The sequence below is a fragment of the Dipodomys spectabilis genome, unplaced genomic scaffold (assembly GCF_019054845.1).
Source record: "Dipodomys spectabilis isolate Male_0828 unplaced genomic scaffold, ASM1905484v1 ptg000097l, whole genome shotgun sequence".
Lineage (NCBI taxonomy): Eukaryota > Metazoa > Chordata > Mammalia > Rodentia > Heteromyidae > Dipodomys > Dipodomys spectabilis.
Window position 1 is genome coordinate 2,565,253 of NW_024870774.1, and position 11,937 is coordinate 2,577,189.

Here is an 11,937-nt window from a genome sequence, read left to right on the forward strand (position 1 = left end):
GCACCTGGCTCAACTTTTCTCTTCCAGACAGATAAGTCTGTTTGGCTTTCTCTCCCCCACCCTCACGTCATACTACACACCTGAAATGCCTTTCCTGCCCCCTCTCTCCAAAGCCCAGGATCAACCTTCTGAATGCACATTTTTTTCATGAGACTCACTTCCTCTCTTAAACCTGCCTGACTCATCCTTTCCAGTTTCAAGATTGCTAATCACTAAACAGTATTTCATGATTACCTCAATCGTTATCTACCCCCCCTTTCCTCCTCCTTTAGTGACTATGATGTAACACTCTTCCTGGCAAACCTGCATCTGTGGACATCTGTGCTCTTGGTATCTGGGTGTAGTTCTCAGTATACATGGAGAAGGAAGCAAAAGTAGGTGGTAGCCAAAAAGGTGGCATTGTGGAAGGACTGGCTAGAACCAGACACTGGGTCCTATGTGCCTAATTACCTTGTGGATGATTCTCAGAAAGTTATTCAATATTTTTGAATTTTTGTTTCTTTGCACATTTGTTATAAAGATGAAAAATTGTCGGGCGCTGGTGGCTTATGCCTGTAATCCTAGCTACTCTGGAGGCTGAGTTCTGAGGATCGCAGTTCAGAGCCAGCCTGTGCAGGAAAGTCCGTGAGACTCTTACCTCCAGTAAACCACCAGAAAACTGGAAGTGGCGCTGTGGCTTAAGTGGTAGAGTGCTTGCCTTGAGCTGAAGAGCTGAGGGACAGCACCCAAGCACAGAGTTCAAGCCCCACAACTGATGGTGGAGGTGTGGGGGGGATAACTAGCAGGCAGGCACTGGTAGCTCACGCCTGTAATACTAGCTACTCAGGAGGCTGAAATCTGAGGATCACGTTTTTAAAACCAGCCCAGACAAGAAAGTCCATGAGACTTATCTCCAATGAATCACTAGAAAACCAGAAGTAGAGCTATGGCTCAAAGCAGTAAAGTGCTAGCCTTCAGCAAAAAATCTCAGGGACAGTGCCCAGGCCCTGAGTTTAAGTTCCATGATCAACAAAACAAACAAACAAAAAATTACCACCAAAGTGTGTGTGTGGGGGGGGGTGAGAGTGGAGACTAGAGATATGGCTTAGTGCTGTGTGTGACATAAAACATGTTTGAGAGGCTGCTAGGAGTTCCATAGCTAGGTTCTATACATAAGCTGTAAGAATCAAATTCTGTCCTGAAAAGTTATTAAGAACTATTGAGGGCTTTTAGGCACACATAGGACTTTGAATCTCCATTATTGAAAGACTGATCCAGTAGCCCAGATAAATGAGCTGATGCAGAGGTACAGGATAGAGATGGAGAACTTTGAGATAGTCTTATTGGTTTAGGGAACAACAGAGAGAGACAGAGAGACAAAGAGAGAGACAGACAGAGATAGAGACAGAAAGAGACACACAGAGAGATTAAGAAATGAGGAGAAATCCAAGCTCCTCAGAAAGTATTGATAGGAGAATCTCAAGGTAAAAGGCAGTCTAGGCCTTGAAAACTGAGAAAGAGGACAAAAGAGGAGAAACAGTGTCATTCACAGTACAAAACATAAAGGCCAATTGTTTACATGGGACAGATGGGAGACAAAAATACCAGTTGGAATTTAAGATATCTCTGGGACATCCAGGTACTATTCAAAGGCTTCCTTTTGTTTTGAGACAGGGTCTTGCTATGTATCCCAGGCTGTTCTGGAACTCACAATCATCCTGCCTCATCCTCTTGAATAGCTGGGATTACAGGTATGCCCTACCATGCTTGACTTTCCAACAGGTTTTTAAATATCTTTAATGTATGCATATATAAAGATATTTATTATCATTAAAGCTTGTTGAGACATCCAGGCCGGAGATATAAATTTGGGTGTCATTCACATACAAGTAGTAATTAAAACTATGAGTGTAGATGAAATCATCAAGAGAAAGTGTAGGGTCAGAGGACATGTTAGACCAAAGACAGAGCTCTCCAACTCCTCCAACTTTGACTCAAGGTGAACATGACTTCCATGGACATTCCAGATGGTGTATAAAGTTCCTGTATAGAGTGTTTAGTGAGAGGAGTGAGCCAGAGGACCTAGAGATCACCAACATTTCAGAAAGGGGAATAGATTTAAAAAGAGGGGTAATGGTACAGGAGCAGCCAGACCAGTGGTGTAAAGTAGAAAAAGGTTGGTTATGTGACATCAAAGATCTAAAGATTAGGGAAGATAAAGATGGGAAATGGGCATCAGATATGACTGCTGCAGGGCAAGTGTGACCAGAATGAGGTCAAAGTACTGAGGATGTGGGTTTTCAGTTTGTTAGGTTCAAAAAGAGAAAAAAGAAGATGAAAGAAAGGGTAGACAAAGAAGCAACTCAACAGCAGCACAGGCTTACTAGGGGGGAAATCTACTAGGGGAAACCTTCAGCCAAGGCTAGAGACTCACTCTTTGCTTACAATCGCTATATTTATAATGGGTCTGAAAGAATGCTAGAATTGTCTAGTGGAGGTGGTTTGAAAGTAAGTAATGGTGGGACAAAAGATGGGAAATAAGGCCACCGGTGAGCATTTTGGTCTGGGAAAGAGGGCGAGGCTGGAGTGTTAATGAATCAAGGCACTGCTCTGGGGCCTCAAGATAGGGCTATCTGGCCGTCTGGATCTAACACGGCTGCTGGAGAAACTAAGACTGCAGTGTGAGTTGCTCTTTCCAAGCGTGAACCTTGGCCTTTTCTAACCAGAAGCTCCTCCAGGCCCAGCTTACTCCGCCTCGGGGCCCCTCTCCGGACCGGCAGAGGGCGCTGCACCTGAGCGAGCCAGGGCGTGGCGCCTCTCTGGCCTGCGGCCGACTCGCTGGTGTGCGCCGCGGCTCCGCGTCCCCCGCGCCTCCTCCCAGTGCAGGTGGGTCCTCCCGGTGGGGGCGGGGGTGTCTGGGAGCCGTCCGACGGGCGAGCGGGCGGGTAATGGCAGGCAGGCTCCTGGGCGTGGAGTCGTCCCTATCACCCGGGCACCTGGGCTCGGGCTGCAGCCCAGGTGCATCGGGCTAGAGGAAGGCTTGCAACCGGTGGAGGTCCCAGTCCTAAGGAGCGCCTCCTCCTGGAGGCACAATGCCAGTCCTAGGACCCCTTTACGCCCTAAGGGTCTCCGCCGGGAACGCGCGCGCTACTTCCGGGGAACCCCTGGGGGAGGGGCCAGTGGGCCGAGGCCCCGTGATTGACAGCTTCTCTCCCCAGACTCCCACGGGCTACCACGGGACCCCTCCTCTAACCCTGACCGCTGACCCGACACCATGGTGAGAACCCTGGGTGCAGCCCCTCACTTCACTTCTGCATGCCCACACCCTCGCCCCGCCCGGCGGTGCCTCCACTCCTCCTGACGAACCTGGAACGCTCCAGCGGGAGATTCTGTGGGTCTGCCCTTTTGCAAGGCAACCTGCGTTCTTTCAACCTGCCCATCCTTGTAGCACGGGCGCCTGAAGGTGAAGACATCACAAGAGCAGGCAGAGGCCAAAAGGCTAGAGAGGGAGCAGAAGCTGAAGCTCTACCAGTCAGCCACCCAAGCTGTCTTCCAGAAGGTGGGGCCCTCAGAAGTAGCCCCTTACCTCCTCCACCTGGCCCCCTTCGAATAGCACCGAGCCCAGGAGCTGGGCCCTAGAGTCAAACTGGCTAGATCCAAATTCGCATTCTGTCATTTACTAGCTGAGTAACTTTGTGCATGTTGAATTTGAGCCCCAGTGTGCGTGTCTGTGAAATGGGGCTAATAGTTGTACATACTACATAAGAGTATAAATGAGAGAATACTTGTGAGTAAAACACTTTGCATAGTGTTTGTTATGTTTTGGCCTTCACAGACTATTGAGTGGTTCTGAGTTATTTAGGCCTGTGAGAATGCTACATCTAACCCTGCTACCTCTCTTCTCAGCGCCAGGCTGGTGAACTAGATGAGTCAGTGCTGGAACTGACAAGCCAGATTCTGGGAGCCAACCCTGATTTTGCCACTCTCTGGAACTGTCGACGAGAGGTGTTTCAACGGCTGGAGACCCAGAAGTGTGTAGGAGTTCAGGGTTACAGGAAATCTGCCTTGGTTCTTCCCTTGCCCTGCCTGGGTCCATGGGTGGAGGAAGACTGGAGTAGTCAGGGATCTAGGGATAGGGTGGTAGGGTGCTGGGTGCAGAAAGTGAAGGGTGAGCTGAGGTTGGATGTTAGAAGGCCCTGATCCACCTTTTCCGCTGGGTATAGGTCCCCCGAGGAGTTGGCTGCTCTGGTGAAGACCGAACTCAGCTTCCTAGAGAGCTGCTTGCGTGTGAACCCTAAATCCTATGGTACCTGGCACCATCGCTGTTGGCTGCTAAGCCGCCTGCCTGAGCCCAACTGGGCCCGGGAACTGGAGTTATGTGCTTGCTTCCTTGAGGTGGATGAGCGGAACTGTACGTGTCAAAGATCCTGTACTCCTGCATTCTATATCCTGAGACTAGGGCCTCAGAAAGCCTAGAGCTGGGAGGGAAATCCAGGATTGAGATGCTGGTGCTGAAAGGGATGACCAACAGGCTGGGGACAGAGCTCAAGTTGATAGAAGGCTCCTGCCTTGCAAGCTCAAGGTGCTGAGTTCAAACTATAATACTACAAAAAATAAGAGACGACAGAGCCAAATGTATATTCTGGTATATGCTGATGTATTTCTAGGGGTCTCTGAGGGAACTTGAAGATACATTTAGGATACCATGCTATCTCCTATGTCCCCCTCCCCCAGTTCACTGCTGGGACTATCGGCGGTTTGTGGCTGCACAGGCAGCTGTGGCCCCTGCAGAAGAGCTCGCCTTCACTGACAGTCTCATTACTCGAAACTTCTCCAACTATTCCTCCTGGCATTATCGCTCCTGCCTCTTGCCCCAGCTGCACCCCCAGCCAGACTCTGGCCCCCAAGGGCGCCTCCCTGAAGATGTGCTGCTCAAAGGTAAGCAGGGCCAAGGGACGAGGTGGAGATTCTTCAGCACCACCTTTACAATTCTAATGTCTGCCTGACCCTGTTCCTGATCCAGTCATTTGGTTGGGGGTTTTTTGTTTTGTTTTGTTTTTTTTCTTTTGCCAGTCCTGGGGCTTGAACTCGGGGCCTGGGCCCTGTCTCTGAGCTTCTTTTGCTCCAGGCTGACACTCTGCCACTTGTGCCATAGCACTACTTCTGGCTTTTTCTGTTGTTGTTTTTTGGTTGGTCGTGGGGCTTGAACTCTGAGCCTGGGCGCTGTCCCTCAGCTCTTCAGCTCAAGGCTAGTGTTCTGCCACTTGTGCTACAGCACCACTTCTGGTTTTCTGGTGGTTTATTGGAGATAAGAGTTTCACGGACTTTCCTGCCTGGGCTGGCTTTGAACCGAGATCCTCAGATCTTAGGCTCCTGAGTAGCTAGGATTACATGAGTCACAGCACCTGGCTTCTGTTTTTTTTGTTTTTTGTTTTTTTTGAGGAATCAAACCCAGGGTTTCATGCATCCTAGGCAAGCACTCTACCACTAAGCCACATTCTCAACCCTCATTTTTTTTTTTTTTGAGCATCTACTTCCTGCCTGGCTTTGGGATACATAGACTCAGTCCCTTGGTGCAAGTGTAGGATAGGGTGGGGCTAAAATGCATGCATCCCCTATGTGAGGCCAGAACATAAGCTTGAGGTATTCCAAGCAGAAAGTGGTTTGTTGGGGTGGCCGAAAGCCCTCCAGCATGCCAACCAGCTCCTTGCCTTCCTGGTCCTCCACAGAGCTGGAGTTGGTACAGAATGCCTTCTTCACTGACCCCAATGATCAGAGTGCTTGGTTCTATCACCGTTGGCTCCTAGGTCGAGGTAAGCAGGGAGGAAGAAGCTGCATGTTTGGGTTTGGAAAAAATGGAAGATTTAAGGAGACCTGAGTCCATGTCTCTCCTCAGCTGACCCTCAGGATGCTCTGCGCTGCGTGCACGTGAGCCGGGATGAGGCCTGTCTGACTGTCTGCTTCTCTCGGCCTGTCCTAGTGAGTCTACTGGCTCTCACTAGAGAACATGGTGGGATGGTGTGTCTGGTGCTATCGGAGCTTATGGGTCTTTCATTGTTTCCTATGCTAGGTGGGCTCCAGACCGGAGACCTTGCTACTTATGGTTGATAAGTCACCTCTCACTGTGGAGTGGAGGACCCCAGATGGCAGGAATCGGCACAGCCCTGTCTGGGTATCCTAGAATTGGTGGGACAGAAATGAGGGCTTGGGACAGAAAAGGGTGGGACATTCAGAAAAGAAGCCAGAACATTTCCTTGACCCAGTGCTCCCAGCTCTGTGACCTGCCTACCACTTCCCTCAATGACCAGTTGCCCCAGCATACATTTCATGTCATTTGGACAGCAGGCGATTCCCAGAAGGAGTGTGTACTTTTCAAAGGTAATATGACCTGTGGCTCTGCCCTTGCAGAATACCCTGACCCCTCTCCTCCCCTCATGGATATCCCTTGCCATTTCCTTCAGGCCGCCAGGAGTGCTGGTGCCGGGACTCAGCCACTGATGAGCAGCTGTTCAGGTGATGAAGGAAAGCATGCAGATGAGGAGGGGGCGCTAGACTGAGCATCAGATGGCAATTAGGGCAAAAGGCTTGGGCCTGGGGAAGATGGCTTCACATTGAATGCTGAAGGCTGTCGGCATCATCTCTTCCCTACTGTGCTCTCTCTCAGATGTGAGCTGTCGGTGGAGAAGTCCACGGTGCTCCAGTCTGAGCTTGAATCTTGTAAGGAGCTACAGGAGCTGGAGCCTGAGAACAAATGTAAGGCCCATTTCCAAGGAATAGACCCTGTCTAAGGAGCCCCAGTCAGAGTCAACCTTTGGTAAGAGAAGGAAGGATCTGAGGATGGGAACAGAGGTAGGAGCCAGCCAAGTCCTTTGCTTCCTCCCTTCAGGGTGTCTGCTCACCATCATCTTGTTGATGCGGGCACTGGACCCCCTCTTTTATGAGAAGGAGACACTGCAGTACTTCCAGACCCTCAAGGCAAGCTGAGTCTGGGAGAACAGGCTGGGGAGATGCCCTGGATGTGGGCAGGAGGATGGCAGCTGACATACACACCTGCGTATCCCATCCCCAACAGGCTGTGGATCCAATGCGGGCAGCCTACCTAGATGACCTGCGCAGCAAATTCTTGCTGGAGAACAGTGTGCTCAAAATGGAGTATGCTGAGGTACGCGTGCTACACCTGGCTCACAAGGTATGGATTGCTGTGTGTGTACCTTCCCCAAGGCTGATCCTGATTAAGTCTATCATCCTTCCCTTCTATTCCTCTTCCAGGCCTGTTTTCTGTTACTGGTCCACTGTCCTTCCAAGTCCCCTAACTTCATGTCTTGAGTCAGCAGGGTTTGTGTAGTCCCTTCTACCAGGGTGGACTGATCACGTTTGTTCTGCCTTCTGTTTGTCCCTCACCACCCCTGCCATGCATGCCTCTCACTCTAGAGCAGACCCCAAAACATGAAGCCCAAGTGGTTCCTAGAGATTGCACTCTGTGTGTGCGTGTATGTGCATGCACCAGTACTGGAGCTTGAACTCAGGGCCTGGTCACTGTCCCTGAGCTTTTTCACCTGAGGCTGGCAGCACTCTACCACTTGGCCCACAGCTTCACTTCTGGCTTTTGACTGGTTAATTGGAGATAAGAGTCCCATGAACTTTCCTACCCAGGCTGACTCTTTAGTAGATAGGGTTACAGGTGTGAGCCACTGGAGATTTGTGATACACTTTCCAGGTTCTGCATTTTCTGTTTCTCATCCTCCAAAATGAGTATTCCTGACAACCACTTTACCATATCACTGTAACCCACCTCTGCTCCAAGCAGGATTCTTACTGGCTTATCAAGCCCGCTCTTGCCAGTCACTTGGTTCACCCTAGTACCCAACATGGTCTCCCATCCTTTCCACATTCCAGGCGGCCTCTTCCCAACTACTTCCAGGAGCTATATTCGCCCCCTCCCCATTCCCCTTCTCCCCCTGTCTAAATGTAACATGTGCTGCTGTAGTCTGTAAGATAAACTTTTCACCTACTGCCAGCCTCTTCTCAGCTAGCATCTCCCCAGGGGATGTAGAACACAGAGGTCAAGTGGCTAAGGACTGGGTATTTCATCCCCATTCTACCTGTAGGATCTGACAGTGCTCTGCCATCTGGAACAGCTTCTCTTAGTCACCCATCTTGACCTATCACACAATCGTCTCCGTACCTTGCCTCCTGCCCTGGCTGCTCTGCGATGCCTCGAGGTAAAATACTCCTCCCTCATTGTCATGGGCAGTGCATTTTCTTTCCTCCACCTCAGAAGTCTGCCGACCTTACAGAGATGGTCAAGACTTCTAGGGGCTGGGAAGGTGGCTCAGTGGTAGAGTGCTTGCCTTGCATACATGAGGCCCTGGGTTCAATTCCTCAGCACCCATATGCAGAAAAAGCCGGAAGTAGAGCTGTGGCTCAAGTGGTAGAGTGCTAGCCTTGAGCTGAAGAGCTGAAGGACAGCGCCCAGGCCCAGAGTTCAGACCCCACAGCAAAAAAAAAAAAAAAAAAAGACTCCTAATTTCCAAAAGTAACCTCCTAGCCTTCCCCCACATCACTCAGTCTGGACTCAGGAACCCTTTCATGCAGTGTAAGCTGACCACGCTGGGCTCCTCTGTTGCTGTGTCAGCCCCAGGCTGACAGCTGCCTGTTTGGCCTTGGCTGCTTTGATCCCTAGGTGCTGCAGGCCAGTGATAATGCCATAGAATCTCTGGATGGCGTTGCTAACCTGCCCAGGCTACAGGAACTGTTACTGTGCAACAACCGTATCCTTTCTTCTATCTGTCTTACAAACCGTGTTGGGGTGAGGTACATGCCCAGAAGGACAGCCTGCAAACACAGACAGGGCGCCACCCAAGTCAGGGTTGGTTGGAGACAGGGGCTCTGGCAGAGAGAACTGACTCTCTAGCACTGTCATTAACTTGAACTGAGGAGCACAATGTGACTTCCTCAACCCAGAGGTCACCAAATGGACAACCGACTGATACTCTTGGGAACTATCCAGTATTATGAGAATCAGTAAGTTTCATATTTGAAGAAAAAAAATCTTGAACTCTGGTTCCTGAATTAGAAATTAGAGCAACATTTGTGTGTGTGTGTGTGTGTGTGCGTGTGTGTGTGTGTGTGTGTGTGTGTGTGTGTGTGTGTTTATGCCAGTACTGGGGCTTGAACTTAGGGCCTGAGTACTGTCCTTAGCTTTTTCACTCAAAGCTGGTGTTCTTGAGACACACCTCCATTTCCAGAATTGTGCCAGTTATTTGGTGATAAACATGAATGTCATGGACTCTTTCTGCCTGGGCTGCCTTCAAACCATGATCCACAGATCTCCGCCTCCTAAGTAGCTAGGATTACAGGTGTGAGCCACTGGTGCTCAACTTAGAACAACCTTGGACTTCTATTTTCCCTCAGTAGCCCTCAACCTTTGCTACATAGTGAATGCCACTTTGCCACAGTCTTCACCACTCTTTCTGGTACCATACCAGTTTGCTTCATAAGCTTCTGCCACTGTAGGCAGGTGTTACTTTCTTTAGGAAGCACAGGACGTGTCCATCAAGCAGGCTTCCAGGCAGTGGTTCCAGGCATTCAAGTTGCCTGGAGCAGATGGATCAAGAGAACCTACTAAACTTTCCTTGACTCTTCTTTCCCAAGGCCTCCAGCAGCCTGAAGCACTCCAGCCTCTTGCTTCTTGTCCCAAGCTGGGTCTCCTCAATCTACAGGGAAACCCACTGTGCCAAGAAGGTGACATCTTGGAGCATATGGCTGAACTGCTGCCTTCTGTTAGCAGCATCCTCACCTAAGAAGTCCTGACTCCACTCTTGCCCTTTAACTTATTGGGACTGAATAAAAAATGGAGACACTCCCTCAGGCTGCCAAGCTGTTGTCCTATATTCAACTATATTCCCCATTACTACTAGCAGATATTTTGGGAAAAAGAAAGGAAAGAGACTTGGGTATTTCTGCTTCCATTTAATGCATTTCACCCCAATATTCCCTATGATGGAGAGCCAAAGCCTCAGTGTTAGGGATACAATTCAGTGCTCTGGCTCAATTTTGAGTGTGCCTTCTGATTTGGGGCTGGGTTCAGGTTCCAGATTGGGTTAAAGATTGAGATCAAGTCCTGGTTTAAGCTGATCTAAAAAGGAGTTGTCTCTCCAGCTAGAAGAGATCATAAGTTTTTCTCCATCATTCCTTATCTTTAAAGATGCCTTCTCTGCCCTGGCTTTTATCACAAGTAAGAAAGAGTGGAGCCAGACACAGTGTCTCATGCCTGTAATCCTAATTACTCAGGAGGCTGAGATCTGAGGATCGAGGTTCAAAGCCAGCCTGGGCAGGAAAGTCCATAAGACTCTTATCTCCAATTAAACATCAGAAAACTGGAAGTGGTGCTGTGACTCAAGTGTAGAGTGCTAGTTGTGAGCTGAAGAGCTCAAGGACATCAAAACCAGGCCCAGAGTTCAAGACCCACAACTGACAAAAAAAAAAAAAAGGATCAGGGCACCCTTGCCCCTCCCTTCTACAACAATAATGTTAGCCTTGTGAACAGCATTCTATTTGTATTATTTATTGGTTTATTTTGTGTGCCAGTACTGAGACTTGACCCAAGGGCATGGGCTTTTTTACTAAAGGCTGGCATTCTACCACTTGAGCCACAGCTCCACCTCTGGTTTTTTGGTGATTAATTGGAGATAAGTGTCCTGTGGATTTTCCTGAACAAGCTGGCTTGGAGCCTTGATTCTTACATCTCAGTCTCCTGAGTAGCTAGGATTACAGTTGTGAGCCACCAGCTCCCAGCTAACATTCTAAAGTTGAAAAACTCTTGGAACCCATTTGATCCTCATACAGTCTCAGGAATGAGCTGATTGGGCCTATTTCTACTGAAATCAGAGAACGCTGAGACTTAACTGCTCTTAGATGGCAAAGCCAAAGTCCTCTACAACTTGGTTCGATATTCTAGTCTCATTTTCTTACTTCACAATAGTTGTACCTAGTATCTGAGGTATTGAGGGATTGAGCTACATGCCTGCTCCCATCATGCCTCCTGCCCCCATACCTTGTCTTTACTTTGAAAGCCCTGAGGCACCAGGCCTCCAGGAGGAAGAAATGGGGAACGGCTCAGGGTGCTGAGTCAAACCTTGCTGGGTGGGTAAAAAAAAAAAAAGATTGAAACAAGAGGGAGACTATAACAAAGACATTTTCCTGGTTCTCTGGGCTCTGCCTGGGCTCATGTGCTTACCCATCCACCACTTGAGGCCCTGCCCCTTCCCGTATCCCAAGTGATGCACAAACATGTAGGCCTACGATGAAGTCCTTTGGCTGACCTGAGTCATACCTGCCTAAGATTTCAGTTTTCACTGGTGTGTGTACTGACCCTCTGCCAGTTTCTGGGACTAGCAGCTGGACAAGAAAAACTCAGTGTGGGTGTGGAGGACTCCCTGCCAGTTCCTAAACCCTCCTTCTCCCCACTCCCTGAGGTACCTCCCTACCTGATACATCTCCAAACAACCTCTCAAATCTGCTTCCCAAGTCTATTTGTGTGTGTGTGTGTGTGTGTGTGTATGCATGTGTGCGCGTGCATACACACGCACGTGCACCAGTCCTGCTTTCGTTATCTTCTGTTTGGTGTCCCATAGGCAGAGCTGAGCCCCAGTGAGTTGGAGAGAGCCCCTGGCTGGGGCCCCAGAGCAGAGAGAGCCTCCCTGAAGATGCCTGGCTCCTCTCTGTCTTGAGAGTGTCTTGGGGACATCTCCAATGTTTCTCCCAAGGATGGAGTTAGAAAACACATTAAGTAGCTGCCTGAAGCTGGTTGGGCTGGATAGACTTTCAGGAAGAAGTCCAGGTTGGAAAAAAGGAGTTGAGCATTCTCAACTCTTAACTGGCCAACATTCCTCTTCAGTGACAGAAGGAGATTTGCTATAGCTTGGTATTCCACCCAAGACCTACGCCTCCCCTAAG

The 11,937-nt window shown here is 49.5% G+C and overlaps 1 protein-coding gene across 2 annotated transcripts; it reads left to right on the forward strand.

Annotated features, from left to right (window-relative positions):
* Positions 1-2,825: 2,825 nt before the first annotated feature.
* Rabggta (Rab geranylgeranyltransferase subunit alpha) lies at positions 2,826-9,849 on the forward strand. 2 transcript variants are annotated; one of them, XM_042686392.1, is made up of 17 exons: positions 2,826-2,865; positions 3,198-3,256; positions 3,428-3,538; positions 3,886-4,010; positions 4,203-4,390; positions 4,714-4,917; positions 5,709-5,792; positions 5,876-5,958; positions 6,050-6,151; positions 6,252-6,357; positions 6,441-6,492; positions 6,644-6,732; positions 6,866-6,954; positions 7,052-7,168; positions 8,088-8,201; positions 8,663-8,750; positions 9,634-9,849. In XM_042686392.1, the coding sequence occupies exons 2-17, from the start codon at positions 3,254-3,256 to the stop codon at positions 9,780-9,782; spliced, it is 1,704 nt and encodes a 567-aa protein (XP_042542326.1). In that variant the 5' UTR covers positions 2,826-2,865; positions 3,198-3,253; the 3' UTR covers positions 9,783-9,849. The 2 variants fall into 2 exon arrangements, with proteins under 2 accessions (XP_042542326.1, XP_042542327.1); XM_042686393.1 differs by lacking the exon at positions 2,826-2,865 and having other exon boundaries at positions 2,903-3,256.
* The last annotated feature ends 2,088 nt before the right edge of the window (positions 9,850-11,937 follow it).

Bases quoted from the DNA above. Each gene is read 5' to 3' on its own strand.
- Rabggta (XM_042686392.1), top strand. The intron at 8,202-8,662 runs GTAAAATACTCC...TTTGATCCCTAG, and splicing joins CTGCTCTGCGATGCCTCGAG to GTGCTGCAGGCCAGTGATAA. The intron at 8,751-9,633 runs GTATCCTTTCTT...TTCTTTCCCAAG, and splicing joins ACTGTTACTGTGCAACAACC to GCCTCCAGCAGCCTGAAGCA.